This window comes from Triturus cristatus, chromosome 11 (genome assembly GCF_964204655.1).
Source record: "Triturus cristatus chromosome 11, aTriCri1.1, whole genome shotgun sequence".
NCBI lineage: Eukaryota > Metazoa > Chordata > Amphibia > Caudata > Salamandridae > Triturus > Triturus cristatus.
This window is the reverse complement of record NC_140594.1, coordinates 1,144,849,973-1,144,872,816: the sequence shown is the minus strand read 5'-3', so window position 1 is coordinate 1,144,872,816 and position 22,844 is coordinate 1,144,849,973. Positions and strand designations below refer to the sequence as shown.

Genomic DNA, 22,844 nt, shown 5'->3' with positions numbered 1-22,844 from the left:
AGTTTGCGCTATATAAAACTCCGTAAAATAAAAAATAGAAAAAAATAACCCTGGCGGATGAACCTCCCTGATCTAGGATAGCCTATCATGCTTTTCTGATATTTGGCTGGCTGCTGGAAGCAGTGAGATTGGCCTATAGCTTTCGGCTAACAGGGGATTTGCAGTCAATTTTTTTACAGCGGTTTTACCATTGCATGTGTCTCTTTTTGAGGAATGCAGCCCTTTTCCAGAGAGTGATTAAGTATATCCTGAAGAATAGCCATAATAGTGGGGATGCCCTGAGCTAGGATATCAGGTGGTGCTAGGTCTGCAGGAGATCCTGACTTGACCTGAGGATAATTTCCATAACTTCCTGACCCAAGGCTGGGAAAGCCGACAGAGTGGGGCCTGACTACTGTCTTACAGGGGGAATCATATTAGCAGTAGGCTACGGTAATAGATTTAGGAGTCTGTTAACTTTCTCAAGAAAAGATTGGCTAACGAGTTGCATCTTTGGGTAGAAGGTAGAGGGCCTATAGAACAGGAAGGGAGACTCATTAAATCCTTTAATACTTTGAATGAACCTTAGAGGAACTGGGGGCACTTTCTATGTTTCCATAAAATGGTTGCATCTGGCCTGCAAGTAGTCTTTTATGACCAGTCAATATAGAATTTTGCTGTCATTCTTAAATGGCTTCCTTCATTCTCTTTCCCTTCTTTTGGCTTCTTTCTTCTGCATGCTAAATTCTGGTGTATATAATGGGGCCTGGCTTTTAGTTTGGTTTGGGAAGTTTCAGAGGAACTCAAGGCTCTAGTGTATTAGTAAGCCAGTTCTTAAAGACAATATATCTGTCCAGTGTGTCACCCCTCATGTAGGAGTTGGTTCATTCAGCGTATCCTGTGTTCCCTTACATTAAGCTTGGACCATAGTCGCTTGGGTTTTTGGGGAAGGGGATGTTTGGTTGTTTTTCTGAAACTTCAAGTCGGAAGGGGACCATAAAATGGTTGGACCAAGGTATTTAAAAGGCCTAATCTGCGGCCAGATTATTGAGATTTGTGAAGATCAAGTAGATGCCCCTGTTAGTTGGTGGATATTTTTACAATTCGGTCTTGAATTTTAATTTTTGTGTTTTCACAACCCTGTTCTTCAAAATGAAAAGAAAGGTCACCAAAGAAGGTAAAGTTAGCTTTCCGTAAGCTGTGTTCAGTCACTAACTCTGGTAGGTCTGCGACTAATTTGGAGACTGACCCAGGAGGGTGCTTTACTACAATCCCTGAGAATGCAAAAGTTGAGCTCACCTCCAGAGGAAATTGAAGACTCTTACTGCCCGGTGTATCAATGAGAGTAAAAGTAAAGGTAAAAATGGCAACAAATTGCTCTTTATATATTATACCTACGCCCTCCTCTTCTGCCCTCTATATTTTGACTAGCTATTAAATAGCCAGTTCATGGCAATATTTGGAGTTGACTCATTCCTGAGCCAAGTTTCTGTTAAAAACACGGCGTCCAGTCTTCTTTCCTCTATGAACCGAAATAGAAACATGGCCCCCCTCCATGCACCCCCATGCACAGAGGCGCAGGGGAGGCCTATTAGGTTTCTTTGGTGCTTTACTTGCTCCCTTTTCATGGTGGTCTCTCTGCCATGAAAAGGATAGTGGTAAGACAACTCGTATTATGCTTGGAGGTGTTGCAGTGGCACTACCAGCATGTTTCTGCCTCTGACCACTGCACAACCACCACGGGATCACAGATCCTCCACGGTTGCAGTGGTCCCGTGGTGGTCCAGCCTCCGAAGTCATAATGCGGTAGGTGGACTGCCAGTCTGGCAGTTCACGGACCACCACGAGGACTATGGCAGTCCAATGAACTGCCGTAGTCGTAATCAGACCCGTAGTCTTACCAGTGGATGTATTGCTGCATCCTCCCTTCCAGTTACAATTCTGGCAGGCTAAGGGTAAGGTGCACGTTTGCATTGTTTACCTACAATTGTTATTTATGGAGTTGTTAGTTAGGTGCAGTTCTTAGCCCCCTGGAAGCGGACGTGGGTAGACAGGTATGCCATTGGCCCCCCTTTGGGGTGTGTCGTCTGAGCGTTCGCACCAGTGTGTGCCTTATATAGAGGGTCAGACTTCTGCTAAATTACTAGACTGCACTGCCAAAATGATGGTTCTAGTCTGTATTAATGGCAATCTCAGAAGTGACTCTGAAACTGGCAATGGTACACTCCATAAGGTATCCTCTTCCCTCAATATTGCACCAAAGTTTCCCGTCAAATCAAGTAAAAGATTAGAAGCACATGTTAAGTAAAAGTAGGCGCCCATGATCAGCAGCACAAATAGTTAATATTTAATAAATCGGTGATTTAAAATAGTGAGTTAAAAGTGATTCCTCTAATACAGTAGTGGAATTGCAGAAATAGTGTCTGCGCCACGTTGTGCCTTATATACCGGGCTGGAATTTTGCAAAATGACTAGACCGCACTGCCAAAATGGCGATTCTAGTCTGCAATAATCGTAACCTCGAAAGTGGATCTGAAAACGGTCGCAATACACTCTGTAAGGTATCCCCTTCCCCCATTATTGTACAAAAGGTTCTCCTGTCAACTCAAGTAAGCAGCGCAAGTTAAGTAAAAGTAGGAGCCTGCGATCGGCAGCACAAACAGTTAAAATTAAATAACCAAGGGGCATATTAACAAGGGCTTTATCTCCGCTTTTTTGGCTTTAAAAGCCAAAGAAGCGGAGATAAAAATGTCGCCCTATCAACAACAGGGTGCTAACATGCAAAATTGCATGTTAGCACCCTTTTTCACTACGCTTCCCTTTGCATCTCCAATGAGATGCAAAGGGGCGTTCCAGAGCAAAATAATAGGAGAAATGTCGCTAAGCGACATTTCTCCTATTATCAAGCTTCACGCTAACCCTGTTAGAGACAAAAAAAAGCAGCGCTAACCACGGTTAACGCTGCTTTTTTACGTCTGCTAATTTTCAGACTTAGCCATGTAATGCAATGGGAGGTGGATTACAGGGCTAAGTCCACCATGGGCTATCAACAAGGATATCCCTATCCTTGTAGTTTTATCGCTGCATTACCAGCGATAACCTCCCAAAAGGCCGCTATCGCTGGATTTTTTATCGCCTAGGTGGTTAGCGTTGTTAATAACGCGATAACCAGGCGATATTATCCAGCGATAGCGGGCGTTAAAAAAATTAACGCTAAGTGCCCTTAGCGTTAATTTTCCCCGTTCCTTGTTAATATGCCCTCTAGTGATTCAAAATAGTGAGCTAAAACTGATTCCTCCAATGCAGCAGTGGCGTTAATGAGCTAGGGCAAGCTTTAAATCTTTTTATAATAGAGTTTTTTTTTGTATGACTGTGTTTGTCAACTCTGCAAGAAATTATTTTTCAGGTATGAGCTAAAGTGCTTTTTTATGATAATATTTAGAGACCTATCTGAGCAAACATGAGCCTAAGCATCTTTATTCACTGGCTGTTGTGCTGCTTCTTTCCTGTCCTGGGATGGGAATATACTCCTTTCTCGATGCATGGTCTTGCATGAGGACTGTTCTTGGAAGAAACCATCCCCTTCCCCTTCACTGAGATCTTCTCCTAAGAGTTGGGTTCCCATTTTCTGCTTGCTATCTACCTTTTTTTCTGCTCACCATTTCCATATTTCACCAGCTGCCACTGCAATGTAAGTCTAACACAATTCCAAAACATTAAACTTGCAAGTAACGCTACACGCCAACCAGGTTCAAATCTACTATATCCCTGGCAGGCCTGAATTAAGTAATACTTTACACCAGGCTACTCACAGGACTGGTAGTGGGTTTTTGATAGGGATATTAACATTTTTTGCTCCTTGGTGTGCTGCAGTGATCTGTAGATAATTTAACATTTGAGCTGGACCATAAGAAGTAAAAATATGCTAAGTATACATTTTGGTACACACAGAGGCCTTAGCATGTAGACCAACCACTGGTTATATTACTGCTTACAAGTGTAACGCCAATAGTGGCAACAGACTTTCAATGAACAAGGTAAATGGGTATTTATTCTTTTTTTTTCAGTTTCCGGGCTGCTCTTTCCATCTTTGAAATTTACCTCACGTCTCCCTGCATATCAAAGAAAAGAATATGTTGTATCAAAGGTATGGAAATAATTATGTTGAATATTCATGTATAGAGTGCTAAAACCACAATGCAGTAACATTTTGTGAGTGGGTGCTTACGGATAAAATTGCTGGTGAAAGACTCAAAATTCATGGTTGTAGAAGAGCAGGGGAGCAGGGTGGATGTATGTGTGTTATTTGTGTAGATATATTTCCACTCTGTAGCTATAGTTAGGGTTACCAGAGATAGTTTTTTTTTATCATTTATGTCTCTTAATAACTTTGCACCCATTTGTGGAATGTCCGCAAAACTTTGCAGACCCAGTGCCCTCATTTAATTCATGAGTCCCAAAGATTTCACGACATTTCGTCAAGGTGTGTAAAGACAAAAAGGGGAGTCCCAAAACGGAGATAAAATCCAATGCATCTTACATAAACTTTTTGCATTTTGTGTAGCGCAAAAATCAGCACTCGGATTTAGATGAAATTTGAAAGGATTTTGTATCATAGTGCACAGATGATTCTGTGGAGGTACTGCAGGTAAGTAGGGTAAGTATGTCATAAGTTTAATGTTTTCAATGTAGTTATATCTATGGTCCGTGATAGTACCACAGTACTCCCTGTGTTCGGTGTTATACTATTCAATGTAAGTAAGTGTTAGATTTGCTATTATTCTTGTATCTATTACCACTTCAGTAAAGTGGTAATAGGTTGGGGAAAACATATGTAGATATATATATATATATAGGACCTATTTTCCATAGGAAATCCGCAACATTTTACTTGGAATAACGTTGGTGCCGATTGACGAATCTTTGCAAAATTTTCCAATCTTTTGGCCAGCTCCGGTCCGCTCCTATCCTGAAAATTTCACGGTGATTCGTCAAGCAGGGGCCGAGAAAAAAGGGGGTCCCAAAACACGTTTTCCCCATGCATTTTCCCATAGGACCTGTTGACGCAGCTACAGCCCGAACTGCTGGACGGAATTACACCAAATTTGGCAAAGAGGTAGTCCCCAGTTCAGACTCGTGCCTTTTGCTTAAATGGTGTAAATCCGTTCAGTAGTTCCTGAGAAAATTAGAGTTAAAAAGATAGATATATCTGTGCGGAGCCTAACCACACATCTCATCGTGAGATCTGATTGGCTGTCAGTACTTCATCCAAGAAGTGTTGGCAGCCATCTTGGGACCAATATACATGATAGCACCTCATTAAAAAGCATTGCAGTTAATAGAAGGTTTTAAGACTTTAGTTACATTAAAAATCATTTGTTGATGGTACCATACTCATTTTGGAATTGTGGTGTGCTCTAAGGTGATTTTACCATGTGAAAAAGCCTTCTGCTGTGATATCATGAATCATGATGCTTTTCCCACAGAGGTTTGGAAGGTGATCTATAAGCTAAACTGAGAGCATATTTTCTGTAAATTCACATTATCTTTCTCAGTCATGTGAGAATGAAGTCTGACATTCTCAGTAAAACATGTACATCCAACAAGGGCAGAGACTGTCAGTTGATTCCTTTGTGTTCTACTGCAGCTTCCCAGAGTGTTCTAAAGAACAACTAGAGCGCTAACAGTCCTACTTATGACAAACGTATTGCACACCTGAAGCCATCTTGATTGGAATAAAGTGGTAACACTTAAAACATTTAATTTACAAAGGAACAAAATGAGGGGGTTCATTTTGCCATAGAAATTATGATTAGTGCTGCAGAAAGAAAAATTAGGGCACATTTTGATTTCTCAAATCCTCTTCTATTTCATTAAAACATTCTGACATGCAGACTGAAACATGCACTTTCAATACCAGCAGCAGACTTCCCTAGTGAGCAGTAGCTTTACTATAGGGATCTAATAAGCAACTAGAGTGCTAACATTCTGAATTTATGGCAAATGTGTGACACATCTGAATGCCTTCTTGATGGAATCAAAGTAAAAAACTGAAAGTATTTCCTACTGAGGAGACTGCAGTAAATAAGGAAATTAGGAAACTTCATAACAAATAAGTCTCCCAAAATGGCCACCAGAGACAAAAGAGCCCAAATGTAGCCCAAATATCACCCAGATGTAGCCCAAGTATAGCCCAATGACAGAATGTCCCAGAGTGTTCTAACGAACAACTAGAGCGCTAACAGTCTTACTTATGACAAAAGTATGGCACACCTGAAGCCATCTTGATTGGAATAAAGTGGTAACACTTAAAACATTTAATGTACAAAGGAACAAAATGAGGGGGTTCATTTTGCCATAGAAATTATGATTAGTGCTGCAGAAAGAAAAATTAGGGCACATTTTGATTTCTCAAATCCTCTTCTATTTCATAAAAAAATTCTGACATGCAGACTGAAACATGCACTTTGAAACAAATAAATCTCCCAAGATGGCCATCAGAGACAAAAGAGCCCAAATGCAGTACAAATATCACCCAGATTTAGCCCACATGTAGCCCAATGACAGAAGTGTGCAAAACACTTATTTTTGTGTATTTGCAGTTTTATATAGTGCAGACTTGTCAGGTATTGGAGTGCTTTACATGAGCATTGGTTATATCACACAAGATCAAATTCATTTTGGTTGTAGACATGGGGAGATTAAGTGATTTGATCAGAATCACAGAATGTTGAGCTGAAGCAGAAACTCCAACCTGGTTCCCCAGTTGCAAAGTCTGCAGCTCTGGAAGTAACACCACATCCTCTCCCCTAGGTGCAACATTTAATCAAGTGGTCAACTGGATAAAAAAACATAAAGATTACAAATAATTTAAAAGTTCTTTGTCGCTATTTGAAAACTCAGAAAATATGTCCTCATTTTAGTTTTTTAGAGCACTAACCATAATTTTGATGCAAATAAGACCCTCTCATATATGTAATTTCTAAAGGAAATGCTCTAGGTATTACAGTTTTGATTACATCAAGATGACGTCAGGCATTCCACACTTTTGTAATAAATATAGAATGTTAGCAATCTAGTTGTCCATTGGGATACTGTTGAGAGGCAGAGGCCAGGGGCACGGACTCTGAAAATTGAAGGCAGGTAGGAAAGTGCCGAGGCAACAATTTGACCACACTGGACAGGCAGGAAGGGCAGTGGCAGCACAACAGACTATGGAGGGCAGTGGAAAGGGGGGCAGGGGCAACAAACCAACAATACAGGACTGGCAAGAGAGGCTGTGGCAATATAATAGACCATTGTGGGCAGAAGGAAGAGGCAGTGGTCGTACAACCATACATGCCAACAGACCCGTTTCAGCCAGGAAACGTCCAAAGTTTTTATGCTCAGATGGGCTTTATTTGATCTGTCTCCTGTCTACAATCTCCTCTTTTTCAATGTAAGTCAAAGGGGAAAATCAATACCCCAGTTTTATTTCAAAATCTCCCTCTTACCAAGTTCAAAATGTTCGCCAAGTATGGTACATTGGATCATGGTAGGCAGGAGGAATTGGGGTAGGGACATGGAATCGGATAACAGAGGACAGGAGGGACATGGAGAGGTGCACCAAACTGACCCTACAGGGCAGGCATCAGGGTTTGCAGCAGCACAATACACCACACAGGGCATGCGGGACGGGAGTGCAGCACAACAATCCATAGAAAGCAAAAGGGAGGGGACAGGACCATGCACATGGACAACAGAGAACAGAGGGGAAAGAGGCAATGGTAGCTAGCTGACCATAATGGACAGACAGGAGAGAAAGCTGCAGCATAACAGACCATAAAGGGCAAGAGGGACGGATCAGGGGCATTACAATGGAACAGACAAGCCAGGAGGGAGGAAATAGGGGTCTGCACATGGAAACAGAGGGCTGGTGGCAAGGGGGCAGGGCAGGAGCAGCAAGATGACCATGGAGGTCAGGCAGAATGGGCACTAGAAACAGGACACACCATGGAGAGCAACAGTGAGACTATGATGGCATACACACAGACCATGGAGGGACGGTGGGAGGGGGTCAGGGGCAGCTAGCTGACCACACAGGGAAGGTGGGAGGGGCCATGGCAGCACAGACGACCATGCATGGCAAGCAGGAGGGTTAGTGGCAGCACAATGGCTATGATGGGCAAGAAGGAGGGTGCAGGGGCAAGCACAAAGGACCATGGAGGATAGAAGGGAGGGTCAGGACCTGGGCACAGACAAGAGAGTTCAGGGGAAGGGGCCTCACAACAGACCGCACGGAGCAGGCAGGAGGAGCAGTTGCAGTACAACAGACCAGGGAGGGCAGAAGGGTGTGGCAGTAAAATGGACCATGGAGGACAGGAGGAAGGGGATATGGGCATGGCATGTGGACAGGCAGGGTGGAGGTAGCAGGGACAGGTTACAGTCATTTGACAATGCTAGGCAGGTGGGAGGGGAGTGGCAGCTCAACAGAGTAGATAGGAGTGGCAGGTCCATGGAACATGGTGGGCAAAATGGATGGAGCAGGGGCATGCACAAAGACATCGGAGGGCAGGGGGAAGGAGAATAGGGGCAGCAAGCTAAGCACAGAGGCTAAGCAGGAGGTCAATGATGGGCCATAGAATTGGGCAATGGAGGGCAGGAGGAGTGGACTGGTACATCATGCTAAATGGAGGGCAGTGGCAGCACATCAGACCATGCATGGCAGGAGGGAGGAGGCTAGTCCATGGATTCAGACAGCAGAGGATAGGGAGGAGTTGGATGGGGCAGCAAGCTAACTGTTCAGAGAAGGTGGGTATTAGGAACTTTATTGTTTTTAAAACGTGTGTCTGTGCGAACTACTTAAAATATGAACAAGTATGCAGCATAATCTCACTTTTATTCAGGAAGAAGAGGACGTTTGTGACAGTGACTCCGGGCTCATTTGGCAGAAACACCCCCTGACCCTCCATCCCCCATCGCAAAATGTAATGCCTGTGAAAAGGGTAGGTGGACGCAGTGTTATATAGAACATAGTCCTGAGAGCACGATTGAAAATGAAAACTAGATATAGTATATGGTATAAACTATGCACCAAAAAGTGTGATATAAGATGAACCGGGCGTGAAATATAATATGCAATACATTGTACGCAATGACAGATTCACTGGAGAGCGCGAGATAGCACAGGCACTAGCGCATACTATGCGATATGCACCTTGGAGTGTAATATGCACAGGGCAGTGTTGTGTAACCTAACTAGTCTCAAAAGTTGTAATATAAAATATGTGCTGGGGAGTGTAACATTGCATATGCACTGTGACAAAGATATGGATCCCAGATTGTAATATGTATGGCATAGCGCTGTGCATTATAACATAGGCATCAAGGAAGGCACGTTAGATGGGGCAATATAACCCGTGCGAAGGCAAGTGTGGCATGACATATTCACGGGGTGGTGTTACAGTGCACATGGGCTAGAGAGTGTCATAGCATACGCACTAGCTGGTGGAATACAACACAGAGGTGTGTGGCACTCGGCGGGCACTGGTGGGTGTAACACAGCATTGGGCTCAGCCAGGAGCATGCTGTGACTCTCTTGTGAGGTTTGTCTCCTTTCCAGAGAATAAAATAAAAAGCATTACACAGCCGGTGGTGGATGTGTGTTTTATTAACCGTGAGGGGGGTTTCTTGCATAGTTTGGTTGAATTTTTGTCGAATCCCCTTTGAATTTCTTGGTGTGCGTGTGTATCAAATGTGGCCGTCAATAGCTACCCATATTTGTATAAATAAACGACAAGGGTGTCTACTTGGAGAGTACCCACCGGCGGGGGCGCCGGGATTAGGCACGGTAGGGCGTCAGACACGTCAGAGCTTCACTAGCGGTGTAAATACATTCCACGTGGATTCATTGTATGCATAGTCGCCTTTTATTGAATATCACGCAAATCGTCATGGTGATAGGTACATACGGTTTGTCCAGCATGTCCTTGGTGTTTCTATAAATATATATTTTTTTTAAATAATAAAAAACAAAGGCCGGCCCCGGGGGATGGGGTCCCTGGCGCCATAAGTGGCCTGAGGAGGGGGGCAATGCAGCCCCCCTCCTAAAGAATTAAAAAATTAAAAGAAGGCCATGACCCGGGGGTAGGGGTCCCCGGGGCCGATTAAGACCTTGGGAGGGTCAAATTAATTTTTTTTAATAAAAAAAATTAGGGTGCAGGCCCTGGGGGATTGGGTCCCAGGGACAATAAATTAGAAAAAGAAGGGGGGCCACACAGCCCTCTTTCTTAAAAAAATAAAATAAATAAAAGACCGGCATCGTGCCGGAGGCCACGCCCCCACCTTGCAGCACTCTGCAAACGCGCCCCCTGACCAGTTGTAAGTTGAGGAATTAATTCCCCTTCGATACCGAGGGTCCCTGAGGGCCAACTAGCCCAACAGGTATCACCAGTATGTGCCAGGGAGCTGCGTTGCAGACAGGTGTTCTGAGGCCACGCCCCTTTTTACACCTCTATGCAACGCAGCTCTGTGGCGCTTACTGGAGGTACCTAGTGGGCTAGTTTGACCCTAGGTACCCTTAGGATTCAAGGGGACTTAATCTCTCAACTTAGAACGGCCACAGGGCGCGTTTACACAGTGGTGAAGGGAGGGGACGGGGCCTGAGGTGACATGTGCAAACACACCCTGTGGCGCGTTTTAAGTTGGGGAAATAATTCCCTTTCAATCCTGAGGGACCCTGGGGGCCAACTAGCCTACCAGGTGCTTCCAGTAAGCGCCACTGCTCTGCGTTGCAGAGAGGTGGTGCAGACCGTGCCCCTTTTTACACCTCTCTGCAATGGTGCTTACTGGACGTACCTAGTGGGCTATTTTGCCCCTAGGGACCCTCAGGATTCAAGGGGACTTAATCTCCCAACTCAAAAAACGGCCACAGGGCGTGTTTACACAGTGGGGAAGGGACGGGCCTGAGGTGACGTGTGCAAACACACCCTATGGCGCGTTTTAAGTTGCGGAAATAATTCCCCTTCAATCCTGAGGGCCCCTGGGGGCTAACTAGCCCGCCAGGTGCTTCCAGTAAGCGCCACTGAGCTGCGTTGCAGAGGGGTGGTCCAGGCGGTGCCACTTTTTACACCTCTCTGCAACGCAGCTCTGTGGCGCTTACTGGAGGTACCTAGTGGGCTAGTTGGACCCTAGGGACCCTCAGGATTCAAATGAACTTAATCTCCCAACTAAAAACGGCCAGAGGGCGTGTTTACACAGTGGCGATTACTGGAGGTACCTAGTGGTCTAGTTGGACCCTAGGGACCCTCAGGATTCAAGGGGACTTAATCTCCCAACTTAAAACGGCCACAGGGCGTGTTTACACAGTGGGGAAGGGAGGGGACAGGGCCTGAGGTGACGTGTGCAAACACACCCTGTGGCGCGTTTTAAGAGGTAGTTTTAATCCCCTGCCCTATTATATACTAGTGGCTTACAGAGGAAGCCATGCTAATCACAGGGGGATCCCAACGCATAGTGTTCCCTAGTGTTTGTAGGTGTTTTCACTGTATTCTGAGTGTCTTTTAACATAGCACTGGCTCTAGGACTGGTTAGTCAGACTCAGTTACCACCAGTATCCGTCTGAAAAAGTTGAGAGTACAGGATGATTTTGCAACAAGGCTTCTTTCTGCTCTTCTGTTTGGTCTTTCTGCACGTTATCCTTCTTCCTGCACTTTTCTTCGTCTTTGAGGGCTTATGTTGCTTCTTTCTGCATTTCTTTTTTTTCTTTCTGTGCGTTTTTTTCTTCTTTCTTCACATGTCCTATCTCTGTAGGCATAGTTAGAAATTAGCATTTAAAAAAACCCTTGAAATTCACTGAAAAAACCATAGGTTTCAGGCAAGTTATGGTTAGGAATTAGCATTTAATAAACCTTAGAAATTCACTGAAAAAACCATAGGTTTCAGGGGTGTTATAGTTAGCTGGACTTTTCACTCGTACAAAACCATTGAAATTCCCCCGTTATAGTTAGCTCAGCTAACTATAACTCGCGCGCCCACAATGCACTGCTGATGACGTCACATATTACATCACTCATGACATGGTCAGTGACATCACTCATGACATCACTGATGACATCACAAATGACATCACTGATGACATCATCCTTGTGATAGAGTGGCAGACCTCCTCTCCCCCTAATATAACCTTTGAAACACACATTCAAAAATAGAAACTAAAATTTTCAAAACAATGTACATACCAATACCAGTTACAACAACCTATTCAGTAATTCTAAGATCCACATATACACCCACTCATTCACAAACAGTCCTATACAGTCACTCATACATGTACTCACTCATCATATGTACTCATACACCTATACATCCTGTTACACAACGCCACTCATCCATAGAGTTACTCACACACATAGTCACTCATGCTAATAAAGAATCAAACATCCATTTACTTGCATATACAGTTATACACACACCACCACACTTACTTCTACAGAAACTTACACATACTTAGTCTTTTAAACAATCCCTTATAGAAACACATACTTATTCATACAGGAACCCTTTCAATCTCTCACTCTCACATATACTCACTTATATACACCAATAGTCACATATACTAGTTTAAAACATATGTAGTTACTTATAAAGACACTATTGAGACAGTCATTCACTCACTAACACACCCATGCACACACTCATCCACCCATACAGTCCTGCACACATGCTGTCGTCAACACTTACAAACAGTGAGTCACTCATCCCTGCACCTATGCACTACGTAATACCCTTCACCGAACCATACAGACACTCAGACACTCATACTGATACTCAAAACACCAACTAATAACCTATATAGACACTCATGTAGCTACTCACCAACCCATGCAGCCACTTATACACAAAGTGAGAGACTGATACAGATATTTACATATTTAAACATTACTCACTAAGCCATGTATTCACTAAGATACACTTAATCAGTCAGTTATACAATCAATTTTTCAAAAACAAATCATCCATTTAGACACTTATATACCCATTTATTCTTCCATCGACCTTGAGATATACATATATAAAACATATGTAATTTTCAGAAAAACACACATTCACTGGATGATGTCATCAGTGATGTCATAAGTGATGTCATTTGAGATGTCATCAGTGATGTCATGAGTGATGTCACTGACCATGTCATGAGTGATGTAATATGTGACGTCATCAGCAGTGCATTGCGGGCGCGCAAGTTATAGTTAGCTGAACAAACTATAACGGGGGAATTTCAATGGTTTTGTACGAGTGAAAAGTCCAGCTAACTATAACACCCCTGAAACCTATGGTTTTTTCAGTGAATTTCTGAGGTATTTATAGAAACACCTAGGACTTGCTGGACAAACCGTATGTACCTATCACCATGACGATTTGCGTGATATTCAATAAAAGGCGACTATGCATACAATGAATCCACGTGGAATGTATTTACACCGCTAGTGAAGCTCTGACGTGTCTGACGCCCTACCGTGCCTAATCCCGGCGCCCCCGCCGGTGGGTACTCTCCAAGTAGACACCCTTGTCGTTTATTTATACAAATATGGGTAGCTATTGACGGCCACATTTGATACACACGCACACCAAGAAATTCAAAGGGGATTCGACAAAAATTCAACCAAACTATGCAAGAAACCCCCCTCACGGTTAATAAAACACACATCCACCACCGGCTGTGTAATGCTTTTTATTTTATTCTCTGGAAAGGAGACAAACCTCACAAGAGAGTCACAGCATGCTCCTGGCTGAGCCCAATGCTGTGTTACACCCACCAGTGCCCGCCGAGTGCCACACACCTCTGTGTTGTATTCCACCAGCTAGTGCGTATGCTATGACACTCTCTAGCCCATGTGCACTGTAACACCACCCCGTGAATATGTCATGCCACACTTGCCTTCGCACGGGTTATATTGCCCCATCTAACGTGCCTTCCTTGATGCCTATGTTATAATGCACAGCGCTATGCCATACATATTACAATCTGGGATCCATATCTTTGTCACAGTGCATATGCAATGTTACACTCCCCAGCACATATTTTATATTACAACTTTAGAGACTAGTTAGGTTACACAACACTGCCCTGTGCATATTACACTCCAAGGTGCATATCGCATAGCACGCGCTAGTGCCTGTGCTATCTCGCGCTCTCCAATGAATCTGTCATTGCGCACAATGTATTGCATATTATATTTCACGCCCGGTTCATCTTATATCACACTTTTTGGTGCATAGTTTATACCATACACTATATCTAGTTTTCATTTTCAATCGTGCTCTCAGGACTATGTTCTATATAACACTGTGTTCACCTACCCTTTTCACGGGCATTACATTTTGCGATAGGGGGTGGAGGGTCAGGGGGTGTTTCTGCCAAGTGAGCCCGGAGTCACAGTCACAAACGTCCTCTTCTTCCTGAATAAAAGTGAGATTATGCTGCATACTTGTTCATATTTTAAGTAGTTCGCACAGACTCAATGTTTTAAAAACAATAAAGTTCCTAATACCCGCCTTCTCTGAACAGTTAGCTTGCTGCCCCATCCCCCTCCTCCCTATCCTCTGTTGTGTGAATCCATGGAATAGCCTCCTCCCTCCTGCCATGCATGGTCTGATGTGCTGCCACTGCCCTCAATTTAGTATGATGTACCAGTCCACTCCTCCTGCCCTCCATTGCCCAATTCTATGCCCCATCATTGACCTCCTGCTTAAACTCTGTGCTTAGCTTGCTGCCCCTATTCTCCTTCCCCCTGCCCTCCGATGTCTTTGTGCATGCCCCTGCTCCATCCTTTTTGTCCACCATGTCCCATGGACCTGCCTCTCCTATCTACTCTGAGTGTTCTGTTGAGCTGCCACTCCCCTCCCACCTGCCTAGCATTGTCAGATGACTGTAACCTGTCCCTGCCACCTCCACCCTGCCTGTCCACATGCCATGCCCCTATCCTCTTCCTCCTGTCCTACATGGTCCATTGTACTGCCACACCCTTCTGCCCTCCCTGGTCTGTTGTGCTGCAACTGCTCCTCCTGCGTGCCCCGTGTGGTCTGTTGTGAGGTCCCTTCCCCTGAACTTTCTTGTCTGTGCACAGGTCCTGACCCTCCCTTCTATCCTCCATCGTCCTTTGTGCATGCCCCTGCACCCTCCTTCTTGCCCATCATAGCCATTGGTCTTCTGTGCTGCCATGGCCCCTCCCACCTTCCCTGTGTGGTCAGTTAGCTGCCCCTGACCCCCTCCCACCTTCCCTCCATGGTCTGTGTGTATGCCATCACAGTCTCACTGTTGCTCTTCATGGTGTGTCTTGCTTCTAGTGCCCATCCTGCCTGACCTCCATGGCTATCTTGCTGCTCCCGCCCTGCCCCCTTGCCCCCAGCCCTCTGTTTACATGTGAAGACCCCTACTCCCTCCCTCCTGGCTTGTCTGTTCCATTGTAATGCCCCTGATCCGTCCCTACTGCCCTTTATGGTCTGTAATGCTGCAGCTTTCTCTCCTGTCTGTCCATTATGGTCAGCTAGCTACCATTGCCTCTTGCCCCTCTGTTCTCTGTTGTCCATGTGCATGGTCCTGTCCCCTCCCTCTTGCTTTCTATGGATTGTTGTGCTGCACTCCCGTCCTGCATGCCCTGTGTGGTGTATTGTGCTGCTGCAAACCCTGATGCCTGCCCTGCAGGGTCAGTTTGGTGCACCTCTCCATGCCCCTCTTGTCCTCTGTTATCCAAGTCCATGTCCCTATCCCATTTCCTTCCATGATCCAATGTACCATACTTGCGAACATTTTGAACTTGGTAAGAGGGAGATTTTGAAAAAAAACTGGGGTATTGATTTTCCCCTTTGAGTTACATTGAAAAAGAGGATATTGTAGACAGGCGACAGATCAAATAAAGCCCATTTGAGCTTAAAAACATTGGACGTTTCCTGGCTGAATCGGGTCTGTTGGCATGTATGGTTGTACTAGCATTGCCTCTTCCTTCTGCCCACAATGGTCTATTACATTGCCACAGCCTTGAAGGAGGGTAGATTTTGTATCAAAGGGGGCCCCTGGCCCGTTCTGTCCACACCTGAAGTATGAGACCCTTGTCCTTGCTCTGCCAGCCGCATTTGTAGGCCGTATTAAATTGACCAGCGGGTCCTGTGTTGCTATATAATTATCCTGAGACATCCTTACCACTCAGCCAGCATAAAACCCCTGTGTAGGCCCTTCTGTTCAATATGTAGGCCTCTTTGTTAAATTGACCATAGCTCTGCAATTTTAGTGTATAGCAGTCTGAAGGCAGGTCTGCGAGGCCTTCTGCTCCAAACTAGTAGCCCCCACCCTACCCGAGTGCTCCGTGCTCGGTATCAAAGTTCAACATCCCACTGAAGCTGTCGACATACAGTAGGCTGCATCCTGGACTGGTACTTGCTTCCTGGGCAGGTTTCCCGCTTTTAAGGAAGTGGCAACCGCAGAGCGTCAAGTTAGGAGAACTGAGGAGATTTTGTACATGAATATATTGAATTCCCGTACAATACCCATTATTTTCTGCTTGCTCTATGGAACTTACGATAAGCGATTGGCCTGAGAGACTGACCTTTTCACCCAGTCCATTGTCAGCATTAAGTGGGTAAATGACGAAATGTCTGGTAAAATCTGCAGACGAAGCTTTTGGGTAGCATACGTAGGTAGATGTAGCGTGCAAAGGAGCCCACAAAATGATATAAAAAGGGAGCACCCACAGATATCGACGGACTACCTCGCCGTCTGTATGTAGGTTAACAGGCTGTGCAGGTTTTCCCCAAGAGCTGGGAGCTCTTGTCTTCCTTTGCTTAAAATGTCTTGCTCTGCTTTGCTTGAAGTATCTTATTCTATTTTACCTATATGAAATGTCATGTTATGTTTAACCATTGTTCTCTTTACTTTTGCATTTAAAAGATTTTTTATTGTAATTGCAGGAATGCTTGCTCTAAGAGTAAACGTGTGTGTTCCCAGGTAACATTTTCCTTGGTGTAACTTGTTTCTCATGATGCATTTATAGATGTGTTTTCTCTCTCTCTCTGTCAGTACATTAATTAAGATACAGAGAATATCATGACAGCTGTATGATTATCTGGATTCTGTATTTTGTACTTTATGTCTCTATTCTGCGGTTTCTTTGAAGTTGTATCTTCTCATTAAACTGCCATTGTATTCTGCCACCAATTCCATGTCTCATATGTCTGTTTTCTTCATTTTTGGAGCAAGCGTTCCTAGGCACCCCGGCTCAAATTAAGGTGCCCCTTTTGTCCCTGACTCACTCTCCTGCTCAGTTCTGTGGTGGCTCCCGGGGCTCTGGGGACCGCCTCTAGCTTCCTTGACCCGTAATAGATCTTCCCTCCAACAGCCTCTCTTGCAAGTCCTGTATTGTTGGTTTGTTGCCCCTGCCCCCCTTTCCACTGCCCTCCATAGTCTGTTGTGCTTCCACGGCCCTTCCTGCCTGCTCAGTGTGGTTAAATTGTTGCCTTTGCACTCTCCTACCTGCCTTCAATTTTCAGAGTCCGTGCCCCTGGCCTTTGCCTCTCAACAGTATCCCAATGAACAACTAGATTGCTAACATTCTATATTTATTACAAAAGTGTGGAACGCCTGACATCATCTTGATGTAATCAAAACTGTAATACCTAGAGCATTTCCTTTAGAAATTACATATATGAGAGGGTCTTATTGGCATCAAAATTATGGTTAGTGCTCTAAAAGACTAAAATAAGGACATTTTGTCTGAGTTTTCAAATAGCGACAAAGCACTTTTAAATTATTTGTTATCTTTATGTTTTTTTTATCCAGTTGACCACTTGATTAAATGTTGCACTTAGGGGAGAGGATGTGGTGTTACTTCCAGAACTGCAGACTTTGCAACTGGGGAACCAGGTTGAAGTTTCTGCTTCAGCTCGACATTCTGTGATTCTGGTCAAATCACTTAGTCTCCCCATGTCTACAACCAAAATGAATTTGTGCTTGTGTGATGTAACCAATGCTCATGTAGAGCACTCCAATACCTGACAAGTCTGCACTATATAACACTGCAAAAACACTAAATAATAAGTGTTTTGCACACTTCTGTCATTGGGCTATATTTGGGCTACATCTGGGTGATTTTGGGCTACATTTGGGCTCTTTTGTCTCCGGTGGCCATCTTGGGAGATTTATTTGTTATGAAGTTTCCTAATTTCCTCATGTACTGCAGTCTCCTCAGTAGGAAATGCTTTCAGTTTTTTAGGTTGATTCCATCATGAAGGTATTCAGATATGTCACACATTTGCCATAAATTCTGAATGTTAGCACTCTAGTTGCTCATTAGATCACTGTAGTAAAACTACTGTTCACCATGGAAGTCTGCTCCTGGTATTAAAAGTGCATGTTTCAGTCTGCATGTCAGAATTTTTTAATGAAATAGAAGAGGATTTGAGAAGTCACTCAAAATGTGCCCTCATTTTCTTTCTTCAGCATTAATGATAATTTCTATGGCAAAATGAACCCCCTCATTGTGTTCCTTTTTAAATTAAATGTTTTAAGTGTTACCAGTTTATTCCAATCAAGATGGCTTCAGGTGTGCCATACTTTTGTCATAATGAAGACAGTAAGCGCTCTAGTTGTTTTTAAGAACATTCTGGGACATTCTGTCATTGGGCTATACTTGGGCTACATCTGGGTGATATTTGGGCTACATTTGGGCTCTTTTGTCTCTGGTGGCCATCTTGGGAGACTTATTTGTTATGAAGTTTCCTAATTTCCTCATTTACTGCAGTCTCCTCAGTAGGAAATACTTTCAGTTTTTTACTTTGATTCCATCAAGAAGGCATTCAGATGTGTCACACATTTGCCATAAATTCAGAATGTTAGCACTCTTTTTGCTCATTAGATCACTGTAGTAAAGCTACTGCTCACCAGGGAAAACTGCTGCTGGTATTGAAAGTGCATGTTTCAGTCTGCATGTCAGAATTTTTTAATGAAATAGAAGAGGATTTGAGAAGTCACTCAAAATGTGCCCTAATTTTTCTTTCTGCAGCACTAATCATACTTTTTATGGAAAAATGAACCCCCTCATTTTGTTCCTTTTGAAATTAAATGTTTTAAGAGTTACCACTTTATTCCAAGCAAGATGGCTTCAGGTGTGCCATACGTTTATCATAGGTAGGACTGTTAGCGCTCTAGTAGTTCTTTGGAACACTCTGGGAAGCTGCAGTAGAACACAAAGGAATCAACTGACAGTCTCTGCCCTTGTTGGATGTACATGTTTTACTGAGAATGTCAGACTTCATTCTCACATGACTGAGAAAGATAATGTGAATTTACAGACAATAAGCTCTCAGTTTAGTTTATAGATCACCTTCCAAACCTCTGTGGTAAAAGCATGAGAAAATATTTTTCTCTCAATCATGATATCCCAGCAGAAGGCTTTTTCACATGGTGAAATCACCTTAGAACATACCACAATTCCTAAAATGAGTATGGTACCATCAACAAATGATTTATAATGTAACTAAAGTCTTAAAACCTTCTATTAACTGCAATGCTTTTTAATGAGGTGCTATCATGTATATTGGTCCCAATCATCCTTGTGATAGAGTGGCAGACCTCCTCTCACCCTAATATAACCTTTGATACACACATTCAAAAATAGAGACTAAAATTTTCAAAACAATGGACATACCAATACCAGTTACAACAACCTCTTCAGTAATTCTAAGATCCACATACACATCCACTCATTCACCAACAGTCCTATACAGTCACTCATACATGTACTCACTCATCATATGTACTCATGCACCTATACATCCTGTTACACAATGCCACTCATCCATAGAGTTACTCACACACATAGTCACTCATGCTAATAAAGAATCAAACATACATTTACTTGCATATACAGTTATACACACACCACCACACTTACTTCTACGGAAACTTACACATACTTAGTCTTTTAAACAATCCCTTATAGAAACACATACTTATTCATACAGGAACTCTTTCAATCTCTCACTCTCACATATACTCACATATATACACCAATAGTCACATATACTAGTTTAAAACATATGTAGTTACTCATAAAGACACTATTGAGACAGTCATTCACTCACTAACACACCCATACACACACTCATCCACCCATACAGTCCTGCACACATGCTGTGTTCAACACATACAAACAGTGAGTCACTCATTCATGCACCTATGCACTACGTAATACCCCCCACCGAACCATGCAGACACTCAGACTGATACTCAAAAAACCAACTAATAACCTATATAGACACCCATGTAGCTACTCACCAACCCATGCAGCCACTTATACACAAAGTGAGAGACTGATACAGATATTTACATATTTAAACATTACTCACTAAGCCATGTATTCACTATGATACACTTAATCAGTCAGTTACACAATCAATTTTTCAAAAACAAATCATCCATTTAGACACTTATATACCCATTTATTCTTCCATCGACCTTGAGATATACATATATAAAACATATTTAATTTTCAGAAAAACACACATTCACTGGATGATGTCATCAGTGATGTCATCAGTGATGTCATTTGAGATGTCATCAGTGATGTCATGAGTGATGTCACTGACCATGTCATGAGTGATGTAATATGTGACGTCATCAGCAGTGCATTGCGGGCGCGCGAGTTATAGTTAGCTGAACTAACTATAACGGGGGAATTTCAATGGTTTTTTACGAGTGAAATGTCCAGCTAACTATAACATGTGTGAAACCTTTGGTTTTTTCATTGAATTTCTAAGGTTTTTTAAATGCTAATTCCTAACTATAACGTGTGTGAAACCCATGGTTTTTTTAGTGAATATTATATATAGATAGATAGATAGATAGATAGATAGATAGATAGATAGAAAGATAGATAGATAGATAGATAGATAGATAGATAGATAGATAGATAGATAGATAGATAGATAGATAGATAGATAGATAGATAGATAGATAGATAGATAGATAGATAGATAGATAGATAGATAGATAGATAGATAGATAGATAGATAGATAGATAGATAGATAGATAGATAGATAGATAGATAGATAGATAGATAGATAGATAGATAGATAGATAGATAGATAGATAGATAGATAGATAGATAGATAGATAGATATAAGTGTGTGCTAAAGTATTATTTAGATATTGAAATAAGCACATAAAAGTGTACGAGTAGCACATTAATCACTAAACATTACCTCACTACTTTAAAAAAATGCACTTCACCATACAGTGGTATAAAAATGTTGAAAAACATGTAAACGAAAATGTTAACCTTTGTACCACAGTACTCCTCCATACATAGAAAGTTATAATATTTTGCTCTACCTATTATCACTTACAGGTAATCGTTAGGGCAAAAATGCGAAACCTTATATTTGCCTACATTGGAAGGCGTAACGCACAATGCAGGAAAAGTGTACCTAAAAACAACATGGGTGTCTTTAACATTTGGAAAGCCAATGATTACCTAGTCAGCTAAAGACTTGTAATAACTCTTTGGCCTATTACGATGGCGGGTGGATCGCCGGGCTGGCAGTAGCCACCGCTGGCCCGGTGGGGGCGATCCACCCACCTTCCATACCTGAAAGATCCCCCGCCATATTAGTATTGCTGGGGGGTCTGCGGCAGAAGGAAAGACGTTCCGCCGCTTTTCCACCGGTTGACTCGTCGACCGGGCAGAAAAGGGGCATGATATCGTGGCAGTGTCTGCAAAAAACCGCCATCCAAATCACGATGAAGGCGGAGAGCAGCCTTTCCATGGCGGCGTTGCCGCCATGAGAAGGCATGTGGTTTTCGCTGGATGTTGGGAGGGTGGGGGGTGCACATTGGGGGTACCTATGGTACCCCTCTGCATTTGCATGCACAAGGTGGCAGACACCGCGCGGTGCCTGTCACGTTGTGCAAGCAAATGCACTACATGCATTTTTTACATTACGGCGGGTGTTGCTTACAGCACCGCCCGCCGCAATGTAAAGAATGCGGGATGCGCCCGCCAGTGTGGCGGGCGCATCCTAATTTGAATGGCGGGACTGCTGCACCTATGGCGGGCGGTCCCTTTTGCCGATGCGGTGTCCGCCCGCCATCGTAATAGACCCCTATGTACCTACGTACCCTAATTTCCTCCACTGTGTGGCAAAACACAGCAAAAAGAGATATAACTAACTTTAAGTATACTAATACTTGATAACAATTTTACTTACCTGCACTACACAAAAACATCTGTGTACCATAATATCTAATCTGGACAAATTTAAACAAAATAACACTCACGGTTTTGGAACAATGCAAAAGCAATAATAGATATCACTAAATTTAAAGACATTAAATCTTAAAAAATAATTATATTACTTGCCTGCACTAGAGAAAATAAACATCTACGCAACATAATATTTAATCCTGCAAAATTCCAACAAAATACCACTCATAGGTTTGAAACAATGGAAAATTTAAAACTGTGTGTCAAATACATTGGATTAATGCACGTTTTGGGACCCCCCCCCCGTCTTTTTACTTTACACTAAGTTCACACAAACACGCAAAAGTTTGACTTTTTGAGAATTAAACTGCTAGAAGAAGTGTGGTAAGATTTGCTGTCATTACTAAAACAGGTGCAAAGTTTTTAAAAGGATACATTTAAAAATAATCCATATGGGGATAATCTTTAAAAAAATGAAAAAGAATTTACCTAGTACATCTTAAATAATGTGGGAATAAGTTATTAACAATAATAAAAGGTAATAGATAACTGTATGTTTTACCCTGACTCACAAGTCAACGAACCACTGGTTGTACAATTATGCAAATTACGAATACATGGCTGACTTT

At 42.9% G+C, this 22,844-nt stretch overlaps 1 protein-coding gene across 1 annotated transcript in view; it reads left to right on the top strand.

Moving 5' to 3' along the window:
* LOC146788598 (tenascin-X-like) overlaps positions 1-22,844 on the top strand; it is a 694,637-nt gene that overhangs the window by 192,221 nt on the left and 479,572 nt on the right. Inside the window, exon 18 of the mRNA XM_085633173.1 lies at positions 4,047-4,126. Within this exon, the coding sequence (XP_085489299.1) occupies positions 4,047-4,126 (80 nt within the window). The remainder of the gene's footprint in view (positions 1-4,046; positions 4,127-22,844) is intronic.